At 43.7% G+C, this 19,928-nt stretch overlaps 1 protein-coding gene across 1 annotated transcript in view; it reads right to left on the bottom strand.

Annotated features, from left to right (window-relative positions):
- Positions 1 to 1,342: 1,342 nt before the first annotated feature.
- Positions 1,343 to 19,928, bottom strand: part of Anxa5 (annexin A5) — a 28,756-nt gene continuing 10,170 nt past the window's right edge. Inside the window, exons 3-13 of the mRNA XM_021157385.2 lie at positions 17,699 to 17,783; positions 16,495 to 16,589; positions 14,400 to 14,513; positions 13,003 to 13,093; positions 9,906 to 9,985; positions 9,420 to 9,476; positions 5,888 to 5,981; positions 4,605 to 4,700; positions 3,054 to 3,112; positions 2,728 to 2,850; positions 1,343 to 1,831 (exon numbers count right to left, since the gene is read on the bottom strand). Of these exons, the coding sequence (XP_021013044.1) occupies positions 1,769 to 1,831; positions 2,728 to 2,850; positions 3,054 to 3,112; positions 4,605 to 4,700; positions 5,888 to 5,981; positions 9,420 to 9,476; positions 9,906 to 9,985; positions 13,003 to 13,093; positions 14,400 to 14,513; positions 16,495 to 16,589; positions 17,699 to 17,783 (957 nt within the window). The 3' untranslated portion in view covers positions 1,343 to 1,768. The remainder of the gene's footprint in view (positions 1,832 to 2,727; positions 2,851 to 3,053; positions 3,113 to 4,604; positions 4,701 to 5,887; positions 5,982 to 9,419; positions 9,477 to 9,905; positions 9,986 to 13,002; positions 13,094 to 14,399; positions 14,514 to 16,494; positions 16,590 to 17,698; positions 17,784 to 19,928) is intronic.

Here is a 19,928-nt window from a genome sequence, read left to right as displayed (position 1 = left end):
ATATATATATATATATATATACAGAGGATGATATCTTGAGGTGAAGGTTAGCTTAGGCTATGTGGTATGAGCCTGTCTCTCCAAAGAAGAGATACATGTTCACTGCTCTCATTCAGATTAACTAATGAGTCTCTTTAAATGTGATCTGAGAAGAACTACTGTTTTCACAGCAGGTTCACAGCAAGATGGAGCAGGGCGTTACAAACTGGAAAATACAGCACACGGTAAAGCATTTTCTTTTTCTGATTAGTTTCCTATTGTAGCCCAGGCTGGCCTGCCTCAGCCTCCTCGCTGTAGGGATGACAGGTATGGGCCAGCACAGCCAGCTCAGCGCTCAGGAGCCGGGAAGTGTGTGTTGCACCGCTTATGCGATGGACTGGGCTCTGCATCTATGGAGCTTGGGAGGGAGTGTGTGTGTGTGTGTGTGTGTGTGTGTGTGTGTGTTTATGGGTGGGTGGGGTGTCCAACTTCACATTAACACACAATTTTTACAGTTTCCTTGATTATTTTGTAGAACAGTGAGGTCTGTGAAAAGGTCGCTGTCATTATTTAATAAGGAAATTAACATTTTACTTAGGAAAAAAGTAGCCGTGAGTATATAGCATATGTACAAATGGCAAGGTAACTCCACTTCAAGGCACCCAAAGGTGGGAAACAGGAAGGCAAGGCTAAAGAAATGGCTTCCTAAAAAATACTGTCTGTGTTATCTGTGATGAGACAGACGTGTGGTGCCTGAGCACAGGTAACCAGCCACGTGGCAGAACATGGATTAGAATAAATGGGTTATCTTAGGCTATGAGCCATCAGGTTATTTCTGGGACTATGGGACTGGGAGGAAGGAACTTCTATAATTCTCTCAAGGGGGAGGAGGAGAAGGTAAAGAGCAGAGTTACAAACAAAGCGAACACTGAAATCTTAGGTTGTGCAAAATTTACTCTTTCTGCTGCTAGTAGAAGCTCCATAGTATTGTCCTAGCTGATGAGGAAATAAATCTCTTCTCTTCACCTCCTCCCACCAGGGGACCCTCCCCTCCCCAGCTTTCATCCCACCAGGAAACTGTTTTACACACATACACACACACACACACAGAGGAACACATGCACCTCCACCCCAACCCACCCGCTTCCTCCATCCACACCCTACCCCCACCTCCCACTCCCCACCCCCCATTCTCTCTCCATCCTTTACCTCACCGCATTAGGAAGTTCAGTCTTCGATACTGCATGTTTTAGTACCCCAAGACCAACTAGAGTTTTAGCTTTAACTAATACTACTGTCAAGTGCCTGCTTTCAAAGGGATATCATTGTTAAATAAGCTTTCTAAACACAAACCTACACAGGATTTGGAGGGAAGGGAATGTTTTTATTTGTCGCCAATGTTTTGGATACTACCATCATAATTTTGCAGGTCTGCTAGAGCAGTAAGCTTGATTGACAGCATTTCCAAGAGTTCACAATTTCATGGCTAAGGTTCCAATCAAGATAATAGGGTTATTAACTTAATATAAATGAAGCTTTAAAAAAGGATATAAAAAGCAATTCATAGACAGTATTAATAACTCAGACATTGGACTGAGAGACATGGGAAGGTCACTACCTACTGTAGACAGAACATCAGAAGGGCGGGACACTGCTTTCATCTAAGACACCTTTGGTCATTAGCATACTAGTGTAAGGCAGCGTGGCAGGCACAGAATGCAAGCAAGCCCGGTGCTGAGGGAAGCTGATGGTGGGCGGGCAGCAGGCGCAGGGCGCTCCAGGCAGCTCCTCAGTCATCCTCGCCCCCACAGAGCAGCAGCAGGGCCTTCTTATAGTCTCCAGATGTGTCGCCCTGGAACCCAAACACACTCTGTCAACTCCATGACTCACGAAAGCCACAGGAAATAAAAAGATGAGGAAATGGCTGAGGGTGACTAGCGTTCCTGTGACTTTTCTCCCCACTGGGCAACTTCTCCGCATGACTCTCACAACAGGAATGTTACACGGGGAAATTCCTACCAATGCCACTCAGTTTAACTTTCTAATTTTACCCCTCGAGGGCTGTTCTCTTAATGGAGTGGACTATGTTCTTCCATCGAGAAGCAGAGAGGGCAAGGAAGCCTTTCCAAGTATGTTAAATCATCATGCCTTCAAACAGACGCCCAGTTTCTCTCGGGTAACAAAGGCATGCAGGGCCTCTCAGGGGCTGTGGCTTTGCCTCGGACATGGGCATAGGGCATGCTTTCCTTGGGCTCCCCTCATGCCGCTTATGTGTGAAATGCTAGTGTCTTAAGTGCACAGACTCGCTGGCGACCCTCAGCCCAAGCTCCACACACCACACACATTAAATCCAACGCTTTTGCTCAACTGAAACCTCTCTCTACACATGGTCCACAAGGAAAGATGTCAAGAGACTTCCTTTCAGCCACACTTAAAGGTCACAGGGGGCTTCTCTTGCTGCAGCTATGACCTGACACCAGGGGCACAGTGACCACAGACAAGGAAGAAAGAAACGCTGACGAGAGGGAGGAGCTAACAAAGGCGGCTGATACTGATGGATACACAAGCACACATTCTAAAAACGGACAAAGCCTTGGGTCGGTTGAGCCTTGGCCGGGAATGTAACCTAGCCCCCCCTTTATCCTTCTTTAGAACCCCTCTAATCCACACAGGAACCGGATTCTTCCATCCATTTCCTTCATGCTGCCCAATCTGGCTCTGTGTTTCTAATGTAAACCAAAGTTCTACCTTGATCATAGAATACAGGGAGGTGGCGAAGTTCTTCCTAAACTCCTTCCTTATGTCAAACAGGTCAATCTCACTCCTCGACACCACGACTCTGATGAGGGTGTGATCATCCGTCCCAGCACCCTTTAAAGGAGAAAAGAGTGCAGGTGTTAAAAGTCTTCACATACAGCACCAAATGCCCCTGGTTTGAGGTAAATCATTGAAGTCTGGAAACGTAGGAGAAACAGGCTACACATCGGAAAGAGACATGCATCCCCAGGCTGTCATATGAAGCATAATCAGAGCTAGAGAAGACTGCATTTATTAGATGCACAGTGTCTACTCACCTTCATGGCATAGTAGAGAGTCTCTGCAAGGTAGGCAGGTATGCTCCGAATAGACTTCACTAAGAAAACACATATTACAACTGTCAAAAGCTATTTGGACATGAAGAATGATATAATCAAAATGCAAACACTGTCTCCTGTTCTTAGCTCTGCTTCTAAGTGTAAAAGTGAGGTGCCCTGCAGAGGGGCATCTGCAAGCTGCTGGGGTTCCCTCCGCAGCTGTCTTCTGACTCTGTAGCTTGGCTCTCTTCAGAGGTCTGTGCGGGTCCAGCAAGGCCCTGGAAAAGAGGCTCTTCTCTGTGCCCCTTTGTTCTCTGCGGTCTTTGTTGGCACCTGGGTGGTGATAATGCCACAGCTTTCACCACCGATAAATTATATAAGTAGCTTGGAAGTTTCTGTTCCAAGATATCTGATCAAATGATACAAGAATACTATTCTAATCTCTGGAAACATTTGGACTGACTTTCTGTAACCTGTTCGGAATCTCTGAGCTAAATCTCACAATTCACACAAGCAGCCTGGATGTATCCATTGCAGTTCAAATACTTAACCTATGGCAGTTCATCCCCACCACATCACAGCTGACATAGGTTAAGGACGTGCAGACCAGACCGGAGTCACTCAGCAAACGACACCTAGCACACAAAAACTCTGTAGGCTATAAAACTGACAATCCTTGAGCTCTGCAACTTCTCAGGTCTTCCTTTTCAAAGATTACAAAAAGCAGTTTCTCAGCCAGATTGAGAAATTATCATCTGGCTAGAAAAACAAATGTGTGTGTTTGGTGTGAAAGAAGGTAGGTGTTTTCAGGTTAAATAATTTGGAGTTTTAATTAAGTGCTCATAACAACTGTGACTTTCTTGTGTGTCTTCATCATGAAAGAGCCAAGTGTCTAACTCACTGACGGTGTGCTCAGATGAAAGGCTACTTTATAAAGTTGGTTCTTGCACAAACGCTCAGAATAGACAGAGGCAGCCTTCAGACCATGTGAGCCCAGGACCTGGGCCTGCAGGATCTGGGGAGCATCTAGAGACTATAACCACCTGCAAATCCACTTCTCCAGTCATTCTGAGCGCTTGATCCAAACTCCAAGTTATTTAACCTGGGGGAAACCTCTCCGCATGTTCTGTCACATCAAAGACCCGGATTTATCTCTAGCCAGATAATAACTTCTTCGTCTGCATCATGAGCTGTGAGAAGAGTGTTCAAAGCATTCTAAAACCCTGTGGGTATCAAAGACAAGCCACGCTTGCAAACCTCTATGATGGTGCCTAAGACATCAGAGGGCCATAGTATTATTCTTAATGTGGCTTTAAGACGATTCCTACTAATGTTCTTAGTGCTCCCATATAATCAGGTAAATAACCAGTTAACCATGTATTCAGAACACCAACACGGACTTCCCAAAGGAAAACTCAGGAGTTTGCTCCCTCCACTGTTATGTCATTCTCCTACTTCCCATGAAGAAACACGATTATGTTCAGATTTAGACTCAAGTAGACGAAAGCAACTCGTATAGGAATAAATATTACACGCTGTGAATTCACCTACCGACAGCCAGGAGCAACTGCTCCAAGTTCCCCGAGGTCTCTCGGTCAATGGTTTCCTCAATCTGAAATCCTGATATGGTCATGTACTTGTCAAACACTAGAAAACACAGAACAGAATGTGCGTCCTTACTTGCTGAAGAGATTCTCCCTCTAAAAAGAGCTGTAACTTTCACCAGCTGTTATCTGTCCAAGCAGAGCCTCCCTACCCTGTCCTCCTTGCTGTCAGATCCCTAAGTTCAGAGCCTCAATGAGGTAAGCCCTAAGCAATGATTTACATATGCTGTAACAACATCATTAATTAGGAATTCTTAAAATTCAGTTTAGCTTTGAATTCTGTGACAGGACTTTGTGATGTCCCACAGAGGTGCCTCAACTTTGATCCTCCTGTCTCTGCTTCCAGAAGCTCACTGGAGATGTGGCCGAACTTTACGATGTCATACAGGTGTATCTGTTTGGTTATTGTCTTGAGTTAACAGACAGATCCCCATTAGGCCAAGAGTAATACAATTTGCCTGGAGATGGCCTTCTGCCCAGAAGGACACTCCAAATAAGGAGAAGACATGACAGGTGGCTTGTCTGTGGATCTTGATAGGCTTAATCATGGAGATAACACTCAGACTTAAGCAACCATGCATGGCTTATAAATGGTTATGTCATAAATGCTGACTTCCTGGCCCCTTGCTAGTTGCAATCAATGAGACCAACAGGTAAATCTGCTGTGAGAGATTCTAAAAAGCCCTTCTCCTTCTTTCTAAAAAGTGATCAACAAATGTGACTAATTGGACTTGCTCTCCTCTTCTCGCTGTGAAGCACTTTGTGAAGATGAGGTAATGAACAAAAAAGGAACACGAGGGCACAGAGCAGTGTGGCAGGGACACAGAAAGATGCGTGGTCCTGCCAAGCCAACCACATCACAGCCACAGAAGTGAAGCACAACTGTTAAAGCCACAATGAACGTTGTCACTTGCTACTGAACTTATTCTAAACTGACACGGCCATATGAACTGGACAGATGCACAGCAAGTCTGAGGAGACTTCTTGGTCTCCTGAGGGTAATTCATCTTGGTGTCTGACGGTGCATGATGCCCCTCACCACCTCTGACAGTGAAGAGACTGCGAAGGACATCTAGGTTGCAAAAACTACAGTAGCAGTGTCGAGAACATCTGAAATTTCTCCAGATCGAACTGTGAAAACTGATTTTGCTCTGAGGCAGGTATCAGGTCAGACTTCCCCATGCACTTCCCAGATCTCCCAAAGAATTTGTCTCAAACAATTTTACTTACCTCTTCTTAAATGAGACACACTGCGTGTCCCAAAGATGGTGATGAATTTTTCTTCATCTGTCCCCCACTTCAGCTCTCCAGCCTGGAACAATGCCTGCAAAACACCACCCTGATGAATCACTCATCGTCCCAGCACCCTGCCCCTTCCTGAACAGTGAATCTGCCTGCCCGTGGACCAGCTTAATGGGTTACATCAAAGCACATGTTACATGCAAATGTTGACTGGAATGTCCCATCTTCCAGGAGAGATGCTGGGTGCTGGGAAAGTTCCCGTCATCTCACTGTTGAAGACTGATTTACAGACTGGAAAGTACTCAGTGAGACGCTGTCTTGGATTTTGCTTTGCTCATCTTATGGCTGCTGTCATATTTACAGCACATGACATAAAAGTAAACTCCAGATTTTCCTCTTTACATCTGTGATTTAAGCAGAGTCAGTTATAGAATACTTTGCACCCAGCTACACACACCATAGTGTGCTAAAAATGTTGTGGGGTTGGCATCTATAGAGAACTTAATAAATATTCTTGACACCACTTGAGTACCATATTTACTTTTGACAAGGAAAAATTTTAAATGTTCACCTAAGTTCATGTACAAGCTTACAAAACATATACATGAGCATTATGAAATCTGAGGTCACTTGAGATGTGGCCAGTCTCCACAATGTCATACAGTTATATCCTTTTAGTTACTGTTTTTCGTTAACATACAGATCCCTGTTGGGCCAAGAGGAATATAGTTTGCCTAGGGATAGCCTTCTACCCATAAGGACACTCCAAATATTAATAAGACATGCAGTGGCTAGCCTGTGAAAATATGACTCTTGATCTTCTTGGTAGACACACACAAGTGTATTATAGTGGTCTAGAACTATTTTTATTTTATCTCCAGAGAATTAAAAGACCCTTTCCTACATCTTTGTGTCAAATAAACAGATTCCATTTTCCTTCTCCCTCCTTTCTCTAAGAGTTCAATCCTGTATCTAGAGAAAGCATTTGGCAAGAAAGATGATAAGTATCAGTCTTAACACTCTTAAAATATTAAGACAGTTCAATACATTTTTAAAAGTCTAAGTTTATTTAATGCATTTAAAATTATAAAAAAGTAAAGTGTACTGTGCATGTGCTCAGTTCCCAAGTGAATGATCTATTGTGGCTTATCAGATTCCTGGTATAACAGGCCTTCCTCAGTCAGTGCTAGGAGTCAGGAGAGAAAACCTCAGAGGTTTATGCAAAAGCCATCACAGCTTACTTTACACCAAATCACAGATCCTTCCTGGTGAAGACAACTGAGGGGCCTTGCTACAAGGTACAAAGGGCATGCTATCTCCCACACGCGAAAAAAGCAGTCTGCAAAAGGATGAACTGCTGATAAGAACAGACATGAGCACGTGACCAGTGTGGCTTGCTCTCTGCTACTCCTGGTCATGGCAAAGGGCGGAGAGCCTGGGTTCCATCAGGAGATTTTAAAGAAGTCCCCCCATAACAGTATTCACACATACAAAGTTTCATTTTACGTTCTAAATGGTCACATCTGCTGTGTGACAGGTAGGTGACCTGCCCACAGCCTAGGTAATCAACACGGTCCCCAGATAATGACATCAGTGGGTGGGACGGTATAAGAACCATGGCCCAACTCAGACCTGTAGGATCGGAGCTGAAGCCCAGGATCTGCAGGTGACTCACAGGCCTATGACCGTGAGAGGCAACAAATGGAAAGGAGAAAAATCAATGAGAAGGCTGAAGTGGATTACTTTCCAGAAGCCTCTCACAGAGCACGGTGCTGATTACATCAGCTGTGCTGGGAAGTCTGCCCACGGGACCCTGATGTAGGTCTCAGCATTGTCATCTGAGACTGCAGTTGGCTTCCCACGCTGTAAGCACTGAAAAGCTTCCAGAGTTCCTAGTCCTGAAAGCAGGAACATGAGAACTGTATCATCTCGCATGAAAGCCCAGAGGAATCAAAGCCTAGAAAGCAATGCTGTCTTTGTCAACTGAGCAAAGCCCCTCCCTGAAGGAGGATGACTGTTCATGCCATTTGTCTACAATAAGGCAGTTATGTTGGGTCTGACGAGCTTTTAACCTATATTTAGTAAATGTTTCATATGCTATAGGAAATCAGAATGGGGAGCTAACACTGAACATGAAGCTTGTGTAGTGGAAGAGAAAGGGTGCTAGAGTCACAGAGCCAGGCTGGGGATGGAGCTCCACCATTACTCAGACAGCCAGGGCTTGCTGCCTTATTCACAGTTGGGAGAGGCCTCTTGGAGCTGAGTGCAGCCCCTCCTCATGCATCACTTACTGACTGACTGCCAGCACTGTTAGAGATGAGAGGCTGGAACTGACCTGACTCTGGGCCCTGGAAAGAAAGGCAGGCAGGCGAGCGGGCGGGCGGGCGGGCAGGCAGGCAGGCAACCTCAGTGTGAGGCAGGGAGACAGGAGCAAGAAGCCTAGGATGCTACAGTTTTGCATGAGGGCCACCTGACTCATGACCTGAAGGTCAGAAAGGGCCAAGTAGAAAGCATCTAGAGTGGAACGGACCTTTGACTCCTCTGACATGGATTATGAGGAGGTTTAAGAACCACTTTCAGGGGCTCAGACTTTATCCTGAGAACAGTGAATTGCTAAGTTTGAAGAGCATAGACAGGACACACTAAGCTGACATTTACGAGACAGAACACAAGTGAAATTCTGTACAGGGAGTCCCCAGTAAAGGTCTCCTTTTTTCTTCTCCAGTGAGGCAGGGCCCAAAATGATTGAAGCTGTTAAGAAATCAACCACCCAAAATAAGATAACTTTCTCCTCTTTAGAAAGTCAGATGGCATATTGCCGGCAACTGCATAGAGTGGTCGACCAGATCTCCCATTTTCAGTGGCACATTAATTAGAACATAAGTAGAGATGGGGCTATAGCAGGTGATTCTAGGAACCCAAGAACTCTAGGGCCAATTCCCAGGTTTCAACTGTCCTGACTCATATTTCCTAATGTTTATTTCTTACGTTTGACTGTTTTATAAACCACACTGAAATTGCCCTGGGATTCACAAGTCCCTGAAGTGAAAATGTTCATTTGGGAGTTGACAACAACCATCCTGTTTAGAACACTGTCACAGTAAACACAGAGAATTTCCTAAAACAAACCACCTTGCCATTTCTAATTCCACTTAAACCATAAACACTTTATTTTTCCTTATTCTATCCTACTAAGAACATCTATTCCATCCTGGCACTGAAATGGTAATATGAGGCTTTTTTTTTTAATTCTCCATTGTGTAAATAATAGGAAAAAAACACGTCTAAGTATAACTTACAACAAACTTTGCTTATTTTTACCTCAGCTTTGGAATTAAACTATTTTGTTGGCCAGATCAAAATAAGAAAAATGTATCTACCTACATGAGTTATATATTTTGTAGAGAGTTGTCAAATACATATTTTAAAGGTCCTTAAAATATACACTGTGACTTTTCACTACTATAAATTCTTTTTAATTTCTAAGTCATAACAAAGTTGTTATAGAATATTTACTCACCTGAGCATCCAGTTCAACTTGAGCATCATCAATTGCAGTATCAGGGTCTCTATTAGCCTGTAAGAAATGACATCACATACTGGACTTCAGAGCCTCTGCATGCACCTGATGCCTATGTATAAGGCACTTTCTCTCCTGGAGAAACTATGCTTATGCTAAAATCATAGCAATCCTACAGCATGCTATACCACCACTGCACAGCAGTGTCCAAACCAGTCTAGCCCTGCTGGTTTTAAGCACTGTGGATGAAAGGAATGCTTACAGCTGCCTGGAATGAATGAATGAATGAATGAATGAATGAATGAATGAACGATTTGGCTATTTACAGTCTGAATCAGATATTCTGAGACACAAACACAGGCAGCATGCAGTCATTACAGTGAGAATCTGCACAAACCAGAAGTCACTGAAAGACTTTTAAGTGGCCTTAACTTAATACAGGCAGGTCATTCCAACAACTCCTTTATGTTAAGTCTCTACCAGTACCTGAAGGAGAACCACCAACATCCTCTGGTAGTACCCTGAGGTATCCCCCACCACATCATCTTCCAGGTTGGAACCATATTCTGCAAAACAATGATTTCATACTTGTTCATGGCATCTCTGAATTAGAAAACCCTGCCCCCTTAATCAGGTGAACGAGGCATAAAGGAAGGCATATTTGACTAACAAAAATCCTTTCTCTGCCCCATCTCTCAGTGTTCCAAAGATGGATAGCAAATTCGATAAGTGAGTGCAGGATGAAAGTAGCCTCTGTTAACATCCGCCAAAAGCATTCACTCAAGCCTAAATTATAGCAGCCAGTCCACATGCTCTCCCCAAATGCAGTTAGTAATATGCAAACTCAGGATGACAGTGAAAAGCTTCAAAAGTATGATCATCCTAAACTGAAACTCTGCTTCTTGCAAATGTTTTATGTGATTTTTTTTTTGCCAGATGTTTTTCATCCTATGAATTCTTGTCTTTGCCTGGTGGTCTCTCCCCCTCATTAGATAGTGTTCCTTTGCACCAGTTAAGTCACCTCCTGACAGACAGCAATGATATCTTGAAGTATAACCCCAGCACCTTGGGTTCCAACTCCTTAGCCCAAGGTCACAGGAAAGCAGAGAACTGAGAGCTACTGAGGCCTACACCCTTTCACTAACTCTCAAACCACATCTTAAGGCATTCTTGCTGTAAGGTATTACAATGTTTAATCACTGTTTGAAAGCAGGAATATTTTTTAAACTTGGAGCTTCTATTTTATGTGCATTAGAACCAGTCACCCAAATACAAAACTTTGTAGGCATCGCTGAGTCCTTCCTCTGTTCCAATACCTGTAACTAGTTATCAAATCCCCTCCCAAACATTTGCTCCTCTGGTTAGTACTCTTCATGCTCCCTGACTCCCAGCAACCTCAGTGGTGCCGTAATCATTCTACAGCTTCCTCGTTACCTCCCTAAAGAGCTATCCACCTAATACACCTCTAGACTCAAATCTCCTTCCTTCTTTCAACTATTCATTCAACATCCCATCAGCCAAGTTTGTCAGCCAGGCATGCAAAAATCCCTAAACTGCCTACCTACCTAGTGCAGTATATCTCCATACAGACACACACATGCCCTTCCCTAGAGTGAGGTGGCATCGGATCTTTCTATGTCTACTCTCCTCAGCCCAGGGTCCACGCCAGGTCACCTTTGCCTACTGAAATCCATATTGTCTTCTCCTCCTCAGTTTGCTACGTTACATGGAGTAAATAAAGCATGCATAAAGGTATACATCATGCTTGATGCACTGTGAAATGGTTACCACAAACTAACTGGTTCCAGCACGTAGTTTTCTGTGAATGGTGAAATACTTAAGATCTAGTTTCTTAGACAATCCCAGGTACACATTAGAGTACTATGAATAGTCACCATACTACAAACCAGATCCCCACAACTTCTCCACCCTATCTTACTGTCTGGTGTGCATCATCGCCCTCATCATCTCCCCCCTTCACCATCCCTCCTGTCCAGCCTTGGAAAGCACCACGTTACTATCAACAGTTATAGTTGTTTTATCATTCATTTGGATTCTACCAAAGTAAGGTCATGCAGTGTTTGTCTTTCTGCACCCAGCTCACTCCATATAACATAATACCTTCCCTGTTGACCTGTGCAGATGTTTCATGTTTAAGGCTAAGTAATGTGGCACTGTGTGTGCACATGCACAAACCCCACTCTTTTTCTCCACACATTCTCCAATGGATACTTAGTAAGTCACCTGCTCTTGAAATTCCACTAATTTGTATCCTGAAGCCTCCCCTAAGAATCGCAGCCTTAGCCGGGCATGGTGATACACGCCTTTAATCCCAGCACTTGGGAGGCAGAGGCAGGCGGATTTCTGAGTTCGAGGCCAGCGTGGTCTACAAAGTGAGTGCCAGGACAGCCAGAGCTAAACAGAGAAACCCTGTCAGAAAACCAAAAAAAAAAAAAAAAGAATCACAGCCTTGATACCCTTTCCCTCCTGCCTGTAATACTTTTCATACGCAACTTTTAAAAGTTTACCATCCTTTAACTATTGAAACGTCATTAAAGACAAGAATTGTAGTGTGCATGTCTGCTATGTTCCTCATGACAGCCAGGGCAGCAATGGACACAGAGCCATACCCAGTAACACACTGAGCAGAATGCAGCATGCACATTTACATGCACAATTACTGTAGCACAGATGCTCAGTCCTCAGTATCAGCATCCCAAGATGGAGAACTTCGAAGACCACATCAAATAAGCTGCCTCAATGGGATATGTGTACCACCGCTGCCACAGTGGTAGCAACCATATTGACTACAAAAAGAAGCTGGAAAGAGACCTGGGTAATTATGTAGTTGCCCTAAATCCCATACTGTTCTGATCCAGTGGGCTAAAAGCATCCCATCTGAATTCTATATGTCATTCCTGTGAGAGCCACAATCTCTGGCTAATATTCCAGACTGAGTCCAATGACAGAAAAACCTGACAGATCAGAGCAGTCTTCCTTCACTTTCATTTCACGGACTTGAATGCATTGGACTAGACTGAAACACAGACTTTGTTTTCACACACACACACACACACACACACACACACAAATAGGTCACACTAAAAATAACAACCAGAATACAGAACACTTTAACCAAGCACACCCATCAGCTGAACAGTATACTTTGAACAGTATACTTTATTAATGTTTTATCAACTCCCATGCAGAAAGGGTTTCAGTCTCTCTTCCCATTCCCCAAAATATCCTCTCCCTAGCTCTTAACATCTTCCACAAAACTGAATCTATTTAAAGAAACTTAAATTAATGGAGAGAAAAACGCCTCTCTATTCTTAAAGTGTCTGCAAATCCTGGGCAAAAATAACCTGCATCTCCCTTCAGGCGTTGTCAGTTATTTAAGTGCTAGGAGTGAAATGGTGGGAGTTTGTTCCTTGATTATTTTGCTATTGTTTGGTTTTTACTGAAGAAGAATAGCCTGACTTACAGCTCTTCCATTCAACAATCATGTACGGCCTAGCACCACATCTACACATGACCACATCCACATGACAGAAAGGACAGATGATAAACTCCATCTGTTTACCTTCCTCATAAACTTGTTTTATGGTACTGAGTTCTTCAGGTGTCCTTGAAGCAATAATCTCGGTCAATACTTTCTCATCTGTACCAGCTCCCTGTTGGAAGGGTTGTTATTAACAGAGAAAACATGTCAATAAGATAAAAAAGAAACAAAAAGAAAGCTGTTTCCCTGGATGTTATCCAATTACATAATCACAAAAATATCCAAGACAACATGGCTCTCCTCATATACGTGTTCTATTATTAGAGCTTGAAATTCATCAATCTAATTCTATTTTACTTTTTATTTTGCCTAATGAAAAATAGAGTTGACTTTTCTATGTCCATCAAACATATCATTATAGTTGAGGTCTTTAATTCTGTCCCCTAAAAGCTAAACATTAACAATTTGGTGTCCAGAGTGGCACTAGGGGGTGCCAACCAAAACCTTAAGATGTGGACTAATGAGAGGTTTTTAGGTCAATGGGGGATGTCTTTAAAAAGGGTGGTAGATCACAGTTGTCTCTTCTCTGTGCCTGGCTTCCTGCCTGGCTACAAGCCCAAAGTCCTGGGGCCAGTTAGCTGCAGGCAAGAGCCAATAAACCAATCATCACAGGTACCAGAACTGAAGCGTGGCTAACAGAGAACACTTGCTGGAACACACTTACTGTGTTTCTGAAGAACAATTTTAGCTGGTTTCCTTTCTGTACTTGTAAAAGTACATATCTACACTGCTACCTCACAACATATAAATAGAAATATGGCTAAAACTTAGTGTTAGACAACTAACGCTAAGATAGCATAGGTTCTGTTTCTGCTTCTTTGCAAAAACTCAAGCACTAAAATACCAAAGTCCATCCCTATGGAAAGATCTTTGCTGCTAATAATGCTTGAGATGTATTCTGTTTAAAATCCCTCTTCTCAGGGCCCTAAGATCCCATTTACTACAAACTGCAACTGCAGAACAGCACAGAGACTCAGCAAATGCGGCCTCCTGACTGGGTGGTTCCTATTTTTCCACTGTGCGATCCCAATCCCTGAGCTGTTATTTCCTCTGCCCATTCAGAACCAACCTACTAAGGACAAGCCACTCCCTGTCACTGTCCGAGCAACACAGTCAACTTCCACCTTTTCCATCTCAAAAGTTAAAATACTTCATCTGTAACATTTTCAAGGCCTAAAGATCTAAAATGAAGGTATAAAACTCCAGTGCACTAAAATTCTACAGACAATATTTTTGGCTACACAGGAAGATTAAGCCGCACAGTTGTTAGGCTTGATTCCCCCTTCCCATCTTATTGACCCCCCCACTGTTTTGTCTGAACAGCCTTCACCAAAATGAGTCAAATAAAACACAGGATAATTAGCAAAATAGAGCCGCACTCTGTAGGACAGAAGCGCCCCCTGTCTGCACCCTTTTACCTTAAGAGCATGCTTAAGCTCGTAGGCATCGTAGAGTCGTGAGGGCTTCATCATAGCCACAATTAACTTCTCAAACTTTCCAGTCAGTTCAGACTTCAGGTCTTCCAGAAGGTCCTACCTCAGAAAACAGAAACTTGGTGACCACAGTCTTCCCAAACAGAAATGAAATTCCTTTTCTCTAGTCAATTCTGTACGTGGCTGTTCCAAGTATTAGAGAAGGTACTTGTGCTAAACAAAGTCCTAAGGAATGTACCATAAACCTCGTCATCTTAAACCTCAAACTCCAGTATTTATCTACAAAGGGGTTTAATTATGTGTTCATTAGCTTTACCCATCAAAATAAAATGAGATCCATTTACAAGGTGGGCTATAAGGTGGGGTAACCTATGCCTATAATTCCAGCATATGAAAGGCTGCAGCAGGAGGCCAGCCTGATAATATGTGACAGGATAAAAACCCAGGCTCTCCTCCTGCCAGGAAAACACCCACATTCTCAGCCCTTTATAAACGTTCAGCAGCTGTCCAGGCTAATCTTAAACTCACTCTGTACCCCAGGCAGGATTTATCATTTCTTCTTCTTCCTTCTCTCCTCCTTCTCCTCTCCTTCTCCTCTTCTTCTTCCTTCTCCTACCCCTTCTTTCACCCCTCCCCCCATCCATCTCTCTTTCTCCTTCTTCTTCCTCTTTTTTTTGAGATGGAGTCTCTGTATCATGTACCTCTGGCTATCCTGGAATTCACTATGTAAATCAAACTGTCCTCAAACTCACAGAAAGCCACGCGTCTCTGCCTCCTGAATACTGGGATTAAAAGCATGGGCCACCACACTGGCTCCAGGTAGGATTTGAACATGTGGTCTCATCTCAATCTCTGAAATATCTAAAATTACAGGCCGGCAACACTGTGTTCAGCTCTCTATATAAGATTCTGCCTCAAAACCCCAAGCCCCACCCACCCAAAAAGCTTAACTAGAAATGTTGCACTGTGACTGAGCACTTGGGCCATGTAAAGCATATATTCAGCATCCATATTCAGCGTCCTTGCAGAAGTATCCTTATAAACGCTCCCCCAAAAGGCTTGGGTGCATCTCAATGGCACAGCACTGTGTAACACTTTACAGGGCTTTGAGTCAACCCCCCACCCCCAGAATAAAAAAAAAAAGACAAAAAAGAAAGAGCGAGATTTTCTCAAAACTCACAAATATATTTTTAAAAGCAAGATTTATCCTATAATATCTAAACAGTCTCTTCTCTTTTACTATCCAATTCTAATATATATATTAGCATTCCAACATACAGTTGACAATCATTGTTATGCTTCTGACTGGTTAAGAGGCACCTTTAATGTGGTAATGTGTGCTATTATTTATGGACAGGAACAGTGTTTCCCAGCATGCCAGACGGCAGGGTTGGGATCAGACATCTTCCAATGGGCTGCATTGCGCTCCGTGGACAGCACCTGGTCCTGGGGTCTGTCCCCAGCAACACTAGAGAACACTTTCTGGTCTCACACTGCATTTGTTTCTCAGTAAAATAACAAATATAAACTGTCAGAATAACAGGACTACATCATGGTGTGTCGCATATGTTCGCAGTAGGATTTTAAACTTTACTATGAATTATTAATCAAGTAAGAAATCAAATAATTTAAATAATTGCAATATAGGTCTATACCTAAACAATATCTAATGAAAGTAGAGAGGAAAGACGAGAGGCAGTTACCAACATGGAACCCCTGACACCTTGACACCACCCCCCTGAAAGCATCAAGCATGGAAAAGCAATTTTGTGAGGCTAAGTTTTTCACTATCCTCTAAATGGCGTGGTTTGAATTTTTTTTTCCCTTGGTACTGTGCCTGTACTCTATCACTATCACTGACTGTTTAATCATCCAGGGATGGTTTAAAGTGGTCAGAGAGAGGTGAGCAAGTTGCGTGAGAGCACTGAGCTATTCTTGAGGACATCTGAGGAGTACATCTTGAGGTAGAGAGGAAGGGTCCTAAAAAAGTTCCTACACATACTGGGGACTGTTTTATTCCTCAAACTCTTTTAAAACTCATAGCTTGACTCACTCCGCCTTGAATGAGTTGTGGTCTTACCCTGCCAAACAGAGTCTTAAACGTCTGAGCAATTTCCTGGCGCTGAGCATTGCTTCGGGATGTCAACAGGTTCAGGATGCTGTCCTCATCGGTACCTGAAATTGATGGTTAACAATGAAAGCTTGCCTCCCATGCACCCATTTTCTAAGCATCTTTCTCATTATACCAGAAGTTACTCTTAATGCCCTCTATGAAAAATATAGCACAGCTTATACAAAATGAAATGTAAAGTTAAGAATATATAGACTATATTTCATATATATATGAAGATATACATATATAAAAACATATAACTATATATAAAACACATATATAACCTATATATGTAAAACATATACATGTAATACTTTGTATAATATATTATAAAGTATTATATATAATATTGTATATATATATATATATATATATATATATATATATATATATAAACCTTCTATTCTCAATTGGACTTAAAGTAAGTGTACAAACACTCCTGGATTTTTAAAACCTTGGCATGCCTGCCTTTCATGTATAGTTGCATAGTTACCCTAATAATGGCTATTCACATAGCATGTTAATGCTGGTATTGCAGGAGATTAAGAAAAGATAAAGCTATAGGCCCTGGCTTCAAGTTATAGATGATTTAGTATGGAAAACATTAAAACAGACTAGCAAGTGCCTTAGGGAAGGCCCAAGTGTTCCGCAGTCAAAGGTCTCCTGGCTAACAAGAGTAGAAAGGAGTTTGGGGGAAAGAGACACCCAACAGGGTCTTGAAAGGGAGTCACATAGAAAGGACAGGCTTAGAATAAGAACAGAAAAATACAGGGCTTGCAGGCCTGGCTGGGTCAGGGATATCAAACAGTCATGTGAGATTAGTCTATTAAAGGGGGTCTGGGGATGCCACAGGCAACCCCCTTCAAGACTCAGGTGTAGGAATCTGAGAGTAGATAAGACAGTTATACAGGAGAACCCTTAGAAAGATACCAGTGTGTGGGGAGGGGGTGTCTGTTGGAGCTTCCTAAGCAGAAGCAGACATTGAATGGCCTGGGTCACTGAGCTAGCAGTTGGCCTCACACTGTGTGCAGGCTGGACGGGTGACCCCCACAGCACAGAGCTGATGATACTTGATGGTCTAAGATATGACCTCGTTATCTGAATGTATTTGTCCCTGCCCCCCATCCCCCAACCCCTTATTTGACCTTTTAGAATTAAAATTAAAAGTTACCCAAGCCTTTCATGGCCTTCCGAAGGACTTCTGCATCAGCCCTGTCATCAAATCCAGGGAAGTCAGTCACAGTGCCTCTCGTAGCCTGTGAAAGGAAGGGTAGTATTATTCACACTGTAACCAATATCAAAAAGCTGGTAACTAGAGAATCCCATCTGACCTTGCTCTATGCGGTGCTCAGTCTCTAAGCAAATTTGCCATCTGATAAAATCTGTGACCCACTGAAAGGAGAAGCAACCACTTCAGGAAAAGTGACAAGGCCAGCCAAGGAGAGAAGACACCCAGACCCACTGAGAGTAGCTTCATCAGGGGCCAGATCCCTCCTCTCCCTCACTGTGATCCTGCCCAACCAAAGCCACCTGCTTCACCTGCATTCCACTCTTGGCTAAGTCTCTCCCCATTCAATCCGGAAGCACATCGAGCTTGTATTAAAATGTGAAGCCCCGCCCTGAGCACTCAGTTGGAAACACAGCTCTTGGTTCCTGTGGCCCTCAGACTGAGTCTAGGGCCTATAGCTCTGGCAATCTTGCGATGATTCGGCAATTTCTAAAAATATTTGGTAATGTGTGTGCCAGGTAAGTACCTTGAAAGATACTCTTTTCTTTATAAGCTTTCCTGTTTCATATTAGCATATGAAGTTCTACTAAGCTCCCATGATTCCTACAGCAGGAAAGTGACGGGCACATAAATAACAGAGGGCAGCAGAGCAGGCAGGTGCACACACTGATCAAGACCGAACATATGAACACACACACACAGACATGAACACACATGAACACACACATATGAAATACACCTGAGAGACCGTGAGAGAGAAAGTGCAGAAGTGGGAAGAGAAGAAACTGAGGCGGCAAGGGGGGAGCACCCCAAGACTCAAAAGTTGCCTGTAAAGTTGCCAAGTTCATAAAACTAGACAATTGCAGGGTTTGCGGCATGTCACCTGTCAGCATGCACAAAACCACACAAGACTAAAGTGACCTAGTACTCCAGTCAAAGCGCTACAGTGGAACGGAAAAAGCATCAGGTTGGACAGACAAATCAACACAGGAAAAGTCTGCAAATGTCACACGAATAGTAAAGGTCTGCGTTGCCTCCGCTCGGCACTGACTGACAGCGGTGGGACACAGGGGGCTCTATGAGAATATGGCCAAGAGGACTGCCAGCGGTGGCACAAAGGAAAGGAAGGAGGAGCTGAAGAGATGCAACTGGCAGGAGCGTGGAGCGGGAGCCAGCAGGAACGGGAGTCGGAGCCGATGGTGCTGATTTGGAATTTAGACTGGACAGCCCATAGCAGGCACTTGGGGAAAGGGGAAGGCTGTAACGAGGTCATGCAGGTGACAGCATTGCTGTTGGAGGGAGCCAGTACATCAAGTCACATTAAAAAGGCGGGAAGAAGTGGGTGGAAGGAAGGAAAGAGGGGGTGATCAGAATCAGAAAGGCAGCGGCTACCTGCTGCATACACCACTGGCCCAGGTGCTGTGTGGATGCGCTGCGGGTGTCTCTGTGAGACTCGACAAACGACACAAACTTAACAGTTTAGCAAATCCTTCACAAGCAACTAAGTAGGAGTTAAGACTTGACTCAAGCCAAGGGCCTGTGGCTCCTTAACCATGAGGTGTTGAGCTGCCTCCCAAGGCAAGAAGACGGGGAAGAAAGAGGCTCCCAGGATGCCCTAGTTAGGGTTATGTGTCTGTGATGAAACATCATGACCAAAGCAACTTGGGAAGGAAAGGGCTTATTTCCCTTACAGTTCTGTGTAACAGTTTATCATCAAAAGTAGGTGGGGCAGGAACTCAAGCAGGGTGGGAACCTGGAGGCAGGAGCTGATGCAGCAGCCATGGAGGAATGCTGCTTACTGCTTCCCATGGCTTGCTCAGTTTGCTTTCTTACAGAACCCAGGACCGCCAGCCCAGAGATGAGGCCACCTACACTGGGCTGGGCCCTTCCCCATCCATCACTAATTACGAAAATGCCCTACCGGCTTGCCTACAGCCCATCTCATGGAGGCATTTTCTTGACAGGAGTTCCCTCCTCTCAGATGACTTTAGCTCGTAGAAAGTTGGCATAAAACTATCCAGCACACAGAAGAAAGGGGAGGAGGGGACAAAACAAAGGGCGGCCCAGAGATGGGAACAGGAGGGTGTGGCATATGTATCCCTGAGGTAGACAAAGTATGCTGCAAGCCAGTGAGAAGGAGGTCACATCTCACAAACAACGGTTTGCAAATGCA

This window comes from Mus caroli, unplaced genomic scaffold (genome assembly GCF_978045245.1).
Source record: "Mus caroli unplaced genomic scaffold, Mus_caroli_1 scaffold_3, whole genome shotgun sequence".
Taxonomy (NCBI): Eukaryota; Metazoa; Chordata; class Mammalia; order Rodentia; family Muridae; genus Mus; species Mus caroli.
Note: the sequence above shows the minus strand (reverse complement) of the source record. Positions and strands in the feature narration are given on the sequence as shown.